Genomic DNA, 13203 nt, shown 5'->3' on the forward strand with positions numbered 1-13203 from the left:
CCTCATCATCCTGTGTGTCCTCCTACTCAACCTCTTCCTTGAGCTTCTAACATCTAAAGCTCAGTCTCCACCAGTAGAAATGCCTCTTGGTCTCATCCTCTAGCTTTCCTCATCCTATGCACTCCCTTTGAGGGGGTCTAGTGTCTATTTGGTCAAAACTCTCCACAAGCCTCTGTGAGAACTATTTGTATGATGTGATACGTACATGACCCAAAGGGATTAGCCCTTGGTATGACCATTCCATAGCATCTCCATCCAAGTGTAAAGTGGAATGTCTAATAGCGTCCGCCTCCCTCATGGGGTTTAGGTAGAAATACGTGTCCAATTCTTGTACCCATTTTTTGACAGAACTCCTAGCTAAGCCACCAAAGTGGGTGAGGGTCATTTTACCCTCAATGATACTCACTCTCCCTTGAGCCATGGGTTTGTCTATAGTTCACACATCATGATGCATACATGGCCAAATATCTCATGATCTTGCTAGCTACTCCACAACAGAACAAGATCATGCTCTGATACCATTATAATGATCCTAAATAGGAATACAAGTGATAAACAAGCAAATAATATATGCAACAAATTACAGAAACAAAATATTCAACAAACACCCATATAAAAGTTGCAAACGGAGAACTTCTAAGCCATTTTATTTACTTTCTACAAGACAAATACAATAGATGATGGATTGGTTCACCGAGGATTTTCACAATGGACAAGAAGGACCAAACCCAGGTAGGAAATGGTTGAGCTGATGGTGCCCAGCTGCTACACCAATCTACACTGTGTTGCCGAGAAAACTACTTCTCTACTGAAGTTCAAATGGCTTGAAAGTGCACTAAAACTACCCAAAAATTTATATGTGTTTAAGCCCGAACTCCTTGGACAAAACACAGAAAAACCTAGAAGGGATTTTAGCTGGTTTTGAATTATGATTTTCGACCCCCTTGGAGCCTCCCCTCAGCGGTACCTGCAAAACTCAGCCTGTTGGAAACTGCTTGTAAATCCACTTGAAAACTCCTTCAAAATGTTGATTTCACCCCTGCTATCCAATCCCTAACTTCCCGGATGATCTGTTGGCCCAAATCAGCTACTCCCAAGCACCATGAAAATTTGTTGAGTGGCCTTTGTGTTGTCCCTCAGCTCAGCAGTATGACTTGCTAGAATGTTGGCTTAGCTGGTTGTAAAACCTAGCAAGAATGCTAGTTTAATGTTGCTACCTCAGCTCCCCAACTCCCAGACAAGAAATCAAATCTCTGCTTGCCTTAATATTCCTCTGCGTGTTTCCTAGCTGCCCAGAAATATGCACTCCTTGCTCTGCGCTAGCTACTGGTGTATGTCACTACTATGGAACTCTTGAAAACTCTTGTGGAACAGCCTCCCTAGGGTGGGCACGGATGGTCCCCCGAAGTAGAGGTTGAATCTTCCACTTGACATATTCTTGGCTAAACAATGGTAGACTTGCTAAACAAGAGAGTGAACGGATGAGTAGTTGTTTGCAAATGTTAAAGGTACCAAATGGAGGCCTCTAAGCTATATTTATAATTGCTAGTCCTCTCCCTTGGCAGCCCCCACCTTCCACTAACAAAATATTACTTTTCTACCATTATTCATTAAAATAATAATTTCCACTTTTCTCTCACAAAATAATATTTTCTCCCTTTTATTTAATATCACCAAAAATTGGCAAAACTCCTTAGTGAATTTTGCACTCACAAAAATTGGAAACATTACAATAAACAACCATGTTCAACCATGGTCCAACGTCGCACTGTGACAAGGATTGTCTCAATATGAAAATCAACCATGTTTATTTTAGTATTTTTAATATTTATCTAAGGGTTTTTATACCTTGGGTTTATAATATTACTCCCTTCGATTTATTATTCCTTTGGTTTTATAATATCAATCCCTTGGGTTTATTATTCCCTTGGTTTCATAATATCAATCATGGTTAACCATTTTCAATCATAGCCAACCATGGTTGATGTCACATTATGACAAGGATTGTCTTACCATGAAAATAAACCATGTCTATTTTAGTGTTTATAATATTTATATTTGGGTTTACCAATGTTGGGTTTATAATATTAGTCCCTTGGGTTTAATATTATTCCCTTCGGTTCATAATCCCTTGGGGTTGGTATTAATCCCTTTGGTTCATAATATCTATCCCTTGGGTTTATTATTAACTTGGGTTTATAATATCAATCATGGTCAACCATGGTCAACCATAACCAACCATGGTCAACCGTGGTCAATTATGGTTGGATCTCACATCATGACAAAAATTGTCTACATATAAAAAGCATGGACAATCATGGTCAACCATGGTCAGCCATGGTTGATGATGGTCAACCATGTATTATAGAATCAAACATGGTCAATCATGGTCAAACATGTTTGAACGTTGTGTTGTGACAAAAATTGTCTTGATATGAAAATCAATCATGGTCGAATGTTGCATTGTGACAAAGATTGTCTGGATATGAAAATTAACCATAGTCAAGAATGATCCAACATGGCATTGTGATAAGGATTGTCTCAATATGAAATAAACGATGATCAACCATGGTCCAACGTTGCATTCTGACAAAGATTGTATGAATATGAAAATTAACCACAGTCAACCACGGTCCAACATGGCATTGTGATAAGGATTGTCTCAATATGGAAATCAACCGTGGTCAATCATGTTTATTTTAGTATTTATAATATTTATCTTAGGTTCTATATACGTTGGGTTTATAATATTAGTCCCTTGGGTTTAATCTTATTCCTTTTGGTTTAATGTTATTCCCTTGGGGTTTTAGTATACCTTGGGTTTGTTATTCCCTTGTGTTTATAATATTAATCATGGCAAACCACGGTCAATCATAGCCAACCATGTTCAACCATGGTCAAACCATATGGATATGGAAATCAACCATGGTCAACCATGTTTATTTTAGGGTTTATAATATTTGTGTTAGGGTTTATATACCTTGGGTTTATAACTTTTATCTCTTAGGTTTATTATTCCCTTGGGTTTATAATATCAATCCCTTTAGTTTATTGATGTACGAGTTCATATTCATAGGGTTTAATATTATTTAACAATGGTCAACCATAATCAACCATGTTCAACCATGGTCAATCAATGTCCAATGTCAAATTGTGACAAGGATTGTCTCAATATGAAAAGCAACCATGCTCAACCATGTTTATTCTAGTATTTTTAATATTTATCTCAGGATTTTTATACCTTGGGTTTATAATATTAGTCGCTTAGGTTTAATATTATTCCCTTAGGTTGATAATCCCTTGGGGTTTTAGAATTAATCCCTTGGGTTTATTGTTCCTTTGGGTTTATAATATCAATCACTTGGATTTATTATTCCCCAGTCAACCATGGTTTATTATGATGTCAACCATGGTCTAACATCGAATTGTGATAAGGATGGTCTCAATATGTTCAAAATCAATGATGGCCAATCATGTTTATTTTAGTGTTTATAATATTTATCTTAGGGTTTATATATGTTGGGTTTATAATAATAGTCCCTAGGGTTTAATATTATTCCTTTGGGTTGATAATCCCTTGGGGCTTTAGTATTTATCCCTTGGGTTTATAATATCAATCATTAGGTTTATAATATTAATCATTGTCAACCATGGTCAATCATAACCAACCATGTTCAACCATGCTCATACAACGATGGATATGGAAATCAACCATGGTCTAACGTTGCGTTCTCACAAATATTGTTTTAATATGAAAATGACTCATGGTCAACCATGGTTAACCATGGTCCAAAGTTACATTGTGACAAGGATTGTCTCTATATGGAAATCAACCATGTTTATTTTAGGGTTTATAATATTGATGGTAGGGTTTATATACATTGGTTTTATAATTGTTATCCCTTAGGTTTATTATTCCATTGGGTTTATAATATAAATCCCTTTTGTTTATTGATCTAAGGGTTCATATTCCTAGGGTTTAATATTATTCAATAATGGTCAACCATGGTCAATCATGGTGTTTTATTATTAATCCATTGGGTTTATTTTTCCCTTGGGTTCATAATATCAATCCCTTGGGTTTATTATTAACTTGGTTTTATAATATCAATCATGGTCAACCATGGACAACCATAACCAACCATGGCCATGGCATGGTTGATCATAGCCAACCATGTTTTATAGAATCAAACATGGTCAACCATGGTCAATCGTGGACAACCATGGTCAATTTTTGGTTTTTTGTATTAATCACAATCGTTTGTTATTCATTTGGGTCAAACATGGTGAATCATAGTCAACCATGCTCAAATGTCGCTTTGTGACAAAGATTGTCTCAATATGAAATTCAATCATGGCCAACCATGGCCCAACGTCACATTATGACAAAATTAATTATTATTATTATTATTAAATTAATTTATATTCATATTATTATTATTTACCAATATTTTATTTAAAAATATTATTATTATTTAACCATAATTAACTATTTAACTATTATTTATTAATTATTATTATTATTATTAAATAAAATAAAATACCAATATTTATATTTTTTCTAAAAACAATAGTAATTTTTTTAATAAAATAAATAATTATTTATTTACATTTTATAAAAAAATAAGTAATAAATAATAATAATAATAATAAATAATAATATTATTATTATTATTATTATTATTATATATTTATAAATTATTCTGTAATAGATAGAAATGAAGCAAATAGAATGCTACATCCATAACAAAAAAACAACCTTAAACATTTCCATTTACCTATAACATTAAACATAAAGCAAATAGAATGCTACATCCATAATATATGGATTTTGATAAACTTTTTTATATTTTCCATTTACCCATAACATTAAACATAAGGCAAATAGACTGCTACATCCATAATATAGGGATTTTGGTAGGGATATTGTAAAATGAATCTGGTTCCTATATTAATTTTTGGTTTTAAAATCTGTAACGATAAATAAATGGTCAACTCTAGATGGCAACCATAAAAATGATTGGTCACTTAATTATTCTCGTAACGATTCTCATTATGATCTTAGGCTATGATTGATAAACAATTTGTTTTTAACATAAAATGAAATTTAATTTGCCTTAACGAATGGGGGAAAAGCAAAAACACGTTGGCTAGCCGGCTTGAGAAAGAGAAAAAAAAGAACAGAAATTTGTTATAACAGCCGCTGATCAGCAAGCGCATGCGTTACTACACCGTGAACAGAACACCACGCACCTTGATTCGAATAATTTATCCCACGCAACTGGTTCTAACAGGATAAATTAATTAATTTCCGTATTTTGTGAAAGTGTTAAACCGTCCCCTTCCACGTAAAACAGCTGCATTGATCTGGCACTGTCAAAAACCATTCTCCTGCAATTGTCCGGCACGTCTTTTGTGTTCAGGAATTCACATTTCAAATCTGCGAGGGCGTTTTCCATGAGACTATAAATATGTTCGAGAGCTTCTTCCTCTGACAATTCGGGATGGTCTTTCATGTAACACTGTATGGCAGAAGCCACCTCTCCTCGACCTCTCTCCGCCTGCACATAATTAGCAACCGTTCAAATAAATTACAAGCGCCTAGGGACAGAGACCCTACATTGGATTAGAAGAGATTGAGTAGCCTGCCTGGTAACTTTTGGTATCGTTTACCAAACGCCCTGTCAAGCACATGAGATATACAAATTTGGATCGGTAACCAACTTGGGAGAGTATGTGGTCTGTAAGAACCTCTCCAGTGAAAAGAACACCAATCAGAATGACAGTTGCCAGTGCTATTGACACATTAGCGGTCTCTATGTATTCATCGAAGGACGGCACATATTCAGCTTCAGGCCATTCTGCTTCTTTCGTGTATGCTTCAAGCTGGATCTCCCACTGCCATATATTATATGACCCATAAATCCATAATCAGTATTTAATTGTATCTTTGTAGAAAATAAGAATTTGTGTAACATAATAAGTACGTACTAAGTGCCGAATGTAGCCTAGCACGTCATGCCCCTGTCTCTTGCAGCCTTCTTCCGCTATTTCATTTACCAGATTGTACAGACCCAGGAAGCATATTTTAATGTGTTCTGGCATTCGGTCTAACAGAGAGTGATCCCATCTATAACAAAGACGAAGAATAGGCATGAATACATAGTTTAGCAGCCACAATAATTGCAGAAACTTTCATCTATTTTTAGATCAAAAGAGATTTAAATCTCCACCTTTTAACTGCTTCTGTGAACAGCATGATGTCTTCTATAGATCCATGAGCGTCATATAGGTCGTCTAAAATGATAGCGCAGGCGGTAGATTTGGTAAAAGCGGCTCTGCCCGAAGCTAGCTCTGGTTCAAACATAGAAGAGGAGATTGATGAAACATTGAATTGAAGTTTGATGCCGATGCCGGTGAGCAGAGGAATGAACCATCCTTGCATTGAAGTTTGATGATTTTGTGCCACTCTACTATTTCTTGAAGGCCTTCCAGATAATACAAGAATATTGTTGGAACCGTATAGAGAAAATCAGTAGGAATCCTGATCCAAAAACCACCACGACGGTAAGGGCAATTGACAATGACATTGAGAAATGGCAATTTTATCAAGGATAGAAGAGCAGAGTTTAACGAACATTTTGAGGTTAGCCTCACGCTTCTCAATGATTTGTTTGATGAAATCCAAGCATAAGCTTTTCGCTTCATTTAGCAGTGCAGAAAAGACAATACGCAGAGGGATTCGTTTTCCCATCGCCCATACCTCTGAATATACTCTTAATATCAGATATTAATGTCTCGTCAGCTACTGCCACCTGAAATTAATAGATCAACCATAATGTTTTAGAAAATCTCGGCTGACACTCTTGCGACGTGAACCATAACATTGTACAAAGAAGAAATTTAACGACAAACAAGAAATTTAACGAACAGCGGCTGAGAATGCTAACCTTCTTCGATGACAGTATAGAATCAATAATATCATCCTTCCAAACTGCCGGAGGGAATTGTGGTGTCGCTAGTGTTTGAGCAGAAAGCGAATCTGAAGGTATCCCATAAAAATGAAAAAAATAATAGTGCAATTAATCACTTGGCAGGATGTTGTGAACATTTAAATTATTTTTGGCCCAGGGCGTGAAAATAAGGGTACCAGTATTCTTTTTATCGGAGTGATTGGAAAGGGAAGTTGAGTCTTCGCCAACACAAGCAATGATCTTGCTTGAGCCTGCATATTCAATAATACGAGATAAATATACAAATAAACACGAGATAAATATATAAAGAGACTTAGGTAGATGCTTCTGTGCGTACCCGATCGTAGGTTGATGCTTATGTGATTTCTGGCAGGGCTTCTGTTATTAAACGTGCCGAAGAGACCTGGAATGCATTGTGTATTCACATGGGTGTCAAGAGTGAGATGATGAGGTCCACCCAGTGTCGCAGTAACGAGAATATGGGATGACAATGAAGACAAGAGCATTGCCATTTTGCCAAATGCGCCACTGGATTACCAGAGGTAGAGAAGGAGCTTAATTATATGGCATGTCAAATTGGAGGAGATCACTATCAATAACCAAGGTCAAGGAGAACTTCTGTGACCAAAACCAAAGTTTCGTAGCCGCGTTGAAAATAGATCTCCTCTCCACAACACTAGAGATGCCGAAATTTGTCTATTGTCCATAAATTTTCGTTGGCATATGATGGATCTATTAGTACTAATCGATGAAGTTGTTGAATAATTTAATAAGGCAAAGGTTTTTTCAATGTCTTTTTCATAATTTCATTTTCAAAACGTATTGGACAGCAAGGTTTTAATGTACAATGTAAAAACCTAATGGACTTTCAATTCAAAGTAACAAGTTCGATAGATCAATGTATTCGTACAAACAGGTCAAAAATTTATTTCAATTCAAACTATTGGTGAGAGCATTAATCTCTAACTCATTCTTGTCGGCTAGATGCCATATCTAGTTTGAGTTAATTGACTTTCAATTCAAAATATTGTTGAGAGCATTAATCCCCGCTCTCATTTTTGTCTATGGGGTGTCACACTCCGTTTGAGTTCAATTTCCTTAATTGAATTACATTGTTGACAGCATTAATCTCTCATTCTCATTTTTGTCTATGGGCCGTCACAGTTAGTTGAGTTGTAGTTGAGTCTTATTAGATTGATTTATTGCTAGTTAGTTGAGTTGTAGTTGAGTCTTAGTCCATTGATTTATTGCTATTGTTCCTTTCTCTGTCATGTAATTTATTTAGATGTTACTCAATGATGAAAAGAGTTAGAGCTAGTTCACTCTATTTCTAGGTTCATGTTTTCAACTTTGTAATCTTTATCATGGTATCAAAGTTCCAAGTTACATAAAATTCCTTGAGAGCATTTGAAAACACAAAGAACAAGGAGAACCAAGAAGCAAGCCAAAGCCAAGGTGAGATGGAACCATCACTATGTGAAAAGTCATGTGTTTTTGGCTTAAAAAATTGTGAGGAGCCATAGGGGATACCAGTTGTTGTGTGCCCTCCCTTCCACGTCATCAAAGTGCATGCATTCGTTCACATGGACCGTACAATAGGTGTCATACATGGAAGGTGAGGTGTCACCAACCTTTTGGCATTGCTCACAGTGATTTTCGAGGTTGTTTAGGGTTTGTTCTTGCTCAAATCCAGGTGGTATTATGCCCTTGCTTATGTCGCTCATGCGTGATGTGCTTATGTCGCTCATGCGTGATGTGTGGGCGTTATGCTGCCTCGAATCCGATGATAGAAGCCTTCATTTCTTGGCCTTTGATGGTTGTCATTCTCTTAGTGTGAGGTTGTTTTGATGAGATTGTGGGGGCTTTGCCATTTACGTGGTTGTTGAACGCCATTTATCCCTTGGCGGATTGTTGTAAGTTGCCCATGGTGCACGAGATCATGGTAAATTTGTCCTTGCACAGACTTATTGCAAATTTCATTAGCTTGAATGGTTGATATGGAGGTTTCATGCTTGAGTCGTACCTCATGAAGGTAACCCTTCAAATTCTGCAATTGTTTTTACATGATTTCTCTTGGGTTTTCATAGAGTGTAACACCATTGTCTTTTAGTTACAGGTGTTTGTTATAAGTAAGATTTGTTCGGTTGTTCGAGTCTTCATCATTGTTGCAACGGTGTGTGGGCATGGCTCACAATTTCTTTTTCTTTAAACATATTCTTGCTAGAAATTGTAGCCAAGTGTTATGGCTCTGTTTTTTTTGGTTTTGTGGAGGTAAATTGATGTTATGGCTTTGATTTTGGTTTCGGTTTTGTGGAGGGTAAATTATTGTTATGGCTATTATCACTACTACACCAAGGGCATTTTTAAGACATTTTTTTTAAGACAAAAGAAATCTTTTGTCTCAAAAATCACTTTTTATTTTAGTTATTTTACATTAAAATCTAATATCAATTGAATTGTCTTAAATATAAACTTTAAGACAAAAACATATTTTAAGACAAAACTTTATATTTAAGACAAAAATAGTTTAAGACAAAAATATTTTAAGACAAAAGCAGTTTGAGACAAAAAATATTTTAAAACGATACTTTATATTTAAGACAAAAATAATTTAAGACAAAAATATTTTGAGACAAAACTTTATATTTAAGACAAAAGTAGTTTGAGACAAACATTTAAAGACAAAACTTTATATTTAAGACAAAATCAATTTAAGACAAAATTATTTTAAGACAAAACTTTATATTTAAGAAAAAAACAGTTTGAGACAAAAATATTTTAAGACAAAACTTTATATTTAAGACAATGGCCGCTTTATATGAAACCTATTTAACACAATTAACAATTAATACACAAACTTATCAATTTAAGACAATATTATCTAACAACTACGAAATTGACTCTGAGAGTGCACCCTAAGTCTTCCAGCTTGCAGGAAACTAATGTATTGCGCCTATACCGAGCTTGTTATTTTACTTACCATTCACATTATCTTATATAAAGACAATGAGTTTTTGGGCTCTTTGTTTTGTGGGGGTAGTCGACTAAGAAGAACGCGACAACTTTTAATGACAAAATTTCTTAGACATCAATTCCCCTTTTGTCCCTTTCGTATCTGCTGATATGATTAGAGACAACTTGTCTATCGTTGCATTCAGAACTGCTACACGGAGGGGGCTTTTAAGACAAATTTTTAAGAGAAAATAAATTTTTTGTCTTCAAATTTTCAATACAAGGCACTAGTAAAAAAGGTAAAGGTAAAGGATTAAGGGTCCTTCTACTAGCATTCACAAAGTGGTTGGTTTACCATGGTTGTGAAGATGATATTCAACAAATGAAAAGTGTTCCATAGACACATAGCCACCGGACAGGTGAAGCAGATCAGGGTTCATGTGAAGAACCTGTATAAGCTAGATGTGGAAGACTGCGCTGCATTAAGCACTAAAGCAGAGAAAGTGCAGGTCGCGATGTCGATGAACTTTGGCACAAAATACTTGGTCATTTGCACCATGGTACCTCGAATATTATACAACAAATAACCACTAGCCTCCCTAAAGGAGCACTACAGTAGTAGGATGTATGGAAAGGATGTACATTGCGGAAGTACATAAAATCCACAAATTTCCATGATCGGGACAACAAAGCACATGCAGTCCTAGAAAGGATCCACTATGATCTTTATGGACATTTCTGGACAACCTACACTGTCAAACACAAATATTTTGTCAGTCTTATTGATGACTATTCACCGAAGTGTTGGATCTTCTTCATGTGGAAGAAAGATGAGACATTCTCCAAGTTCATAGAATTCAAGACACTGGTTGAAAAAGAATCTAGCAAGAAGGTGAAGGCTCTGTTGTAGTGGCTGTAACACCCTCCAAAATTTTTGCTTGCACTTAAATTTCAGAGCCTACTATGGATATTGTGAGCGATCGTTCCTTAGTCACTTATTAGTAAGTTGATGATCTCAAGCTCCCCTTTTCAATCTGAAGAGTCGTTCATGCTTTTATTTTTACATAGAATGTGTCATCTTTGGGCATAGGGGTTATCCATTGTCATGAAAAGGGAGGTCTGTTTTGATTCAATGGGAAATCTTTATGAGAATGGGTTGTCCTCACCACATAGACATGTTTCACACTCATTTCACACACTCTTACATAAATGTCGCCTTTATCCTCCCAAAGTCTATCATCGAAGCCGCACTTGCCGTAAGCTACCACAAAGGTTATTGCATTAAGCGAAGTATGTGTTATATGTTATGGATGGTCTATGTTGTATTGCTAAGTTTTCAAGTGTGTGATCATAGTCAAGTTTTATCACTGTTCACATCAGTTCCACTGATCCCACACTTAGCCAAATTTCAGAGTTTCCTTAGCAACCTAGCCTCATCCAACTTTCCTAAACTGCGCACTTCACATATGTAACCCTCAAGATTTTCCCTTGCCTATTGGAACTGTGCAATGCGCAGAAATCCCAACCTCCCTTAGCATTCAAAAATGTGCAGTGGTTTCCTCCAATGTCCTTCCCTCAGCTGAAACCCATTGTCTCCAGAAACTGTGCAGTTTTGTCCCTTGACTACCCAGTCTGCCTTGCATCCTGAAATTGCGTAGATGTGTCCTCCTAGGGCCTCATCCCATAACAGTGCCTTTCATCCTAAAACTGTGTAAATGTGTCCTCCCAGGGCCTCATCCCACAACAGTCACTCCCCGTTGAAACTACACAATTATGTCTCTCAGGGGCCATGAAGAAAGATGACATGATAGATGACTCTCAAGGAGCTGAGGAGAAAAATAAGCAGACCAAGGAACCCAAGGTATGATAGAATATCGAGACTGCATGAAGACTCCATCTGATACACAACTCTTTGGAGTATAGGTATGGAAAACAAAGAACATCTTTTGAAATACACCTCTTACTATAGCTTAAAAGTTTGCTTATCGTTGTCGTATCATTCTGTCTTTAATGACATGCATGGTTAAAAGAACTGAAAGTCATTCCATGTATTTCCTCTACGTGTCTTTCTCCCTTTCACTTGTTTATTGCATAACTTAGAAGATGAAGAGTATTACCACTTGTTTATTTAATCTACGGAGGTTGTGACCAACATGATCTTATGAATAACCAGGCACGATGCAAGGCATCCTAAGTGGGATGAAAGATGTTTGATGATATGTATATAGTCAATACACTCCTTTTCATTAATCCTTGCTTTGTATCCTGCATGTACCCTCACTGTTTGTCACATTTGACTTTCTGTTGCCAGTAGTCTCTTAGCTCTTTCCTGACAAAGCAGGGGAAGGAATTTCCTTCAACCTGATTTCTTCAAGGCTCTTCATAGAAATTATATAGCTAAGAGAAGGAGATGTGGAATCTCATTATCAAACTACTTTGCATGTTTGAATATATCCAAACGATTAAGCTACCACTCAACAACATTATCAATCTTGGAAGACTCAATAAAGATCACATCTCTATATATTATAAACTTCTTATTCACTTCATCATAGAGATGGTATTCTTTGGTGGTATGAGTACCCAAAGAAGATACATTTGTGACTCCTTGCACTGAGTTTTTTAATCTGTTCCTTAGGTATGAAGGCTTAACAAGAGGAACAAAAAACCCTGAGATGCCTCACCGAAGGAATGTGGCCATACCACATTTCATAGGGAGTCTTGTTTCTAATAGCAAGATATGGACACCTATTCTTAATATACACAACACATATAACCACATCAGCCCAAAACCTTATGAACTTAACATGTGAACTATGCTAAGTTCATAGTGAAAGTAATATATTCCAGTGAACTATGTGTTGAAAAATGCAACAAGAGATTCTCAATTTGATTTTTCCTTGATTAAATTGAAAAAAATTGAATTTCCACATTAATAGACAACTTGGGTGATGTTAACTTGTGTGAAATGGCTTATGTCACCTAGTTTACTCAGTAAATTTGAGTTGGAGGAGTTAGAGTTCAGTTCTGCATATGCAATTGAATTTGTAGCAATAAAGATCAATTATCTCGGGTTGTTGTCAGTTAAACTAGTTCTAACTTTTGGAGGAACTAGCGGAAGGTCATTTAAGCAGTTGGACTTCAATCAATCTCAATGATCATCCAGTTAACTAATCAATCAACCAAAACTAGATGGGTTGTGTAGAGAAGTTAAGTTCCCTAAGATTGGTGGAGATTCCAAAGAAGTTTTAATTTCTTGTAGCTCACACAGTTGCAA

General features: G+C 36.1%; 1 protein-coding gene across 1 annotated transcript in view; it reads right to left on the reverse strand.

Moving 5' to 3' along the window:
• Positions 1-5160: 5160 nt before the first annotated feature.
• The window catches only part of LOC149229618 (monofunctional isopimaradiene synthase, chloroplastic-like), a 52175-nt gene continuing 44132 nt past the window's right edge, over positions 5161-13203 (reverse strand). The window contains exons 3-9 of the mRNA XM_089381082.1: positions 7151-7225; positions 6951-7042; positions 6733-6815; positions 6234-6524; positions 5992-6130; positions 5650-5898; positions 5161-5561 (exon numbers count right to left, since the gene is read on the reverse strand). Of these exons, the coding sequence (XP_089237208.1) occupies positions 5301-5561; positions 5650-5898; positions 5992-6130; positions 6234-6524; positions 6733-6815; positions 6951-7042; positions 7151-7225 (1190 nt within the window). The 3' untranslated portion in view covers positions 5161-5300. The remainder of the gene's footprint in view (positions 5562-5649; positions 5899-5991; positions 6131-6233; positions 6525-6732; positions 6816-6950; positions 7043-7150; positions 7226-13203) is intronic.

The sequence above is a fragment of the Pinus tabuliformis genome, chromosome J (assembly GCF_031772625.1).
Source record: "Pinus tabuliformis cultivar Carrire ecotype Pingquan chromosome J, CPIR1, whole genome shotgun sequence".
Classification (NCBI taxonomy): domain Eukaryota; kingdom Viridiplantae; phylum Streptophyta; class Pinopsida; order Pinales; family Pinaceae; genus Pinus; species Pinus tabuliformis.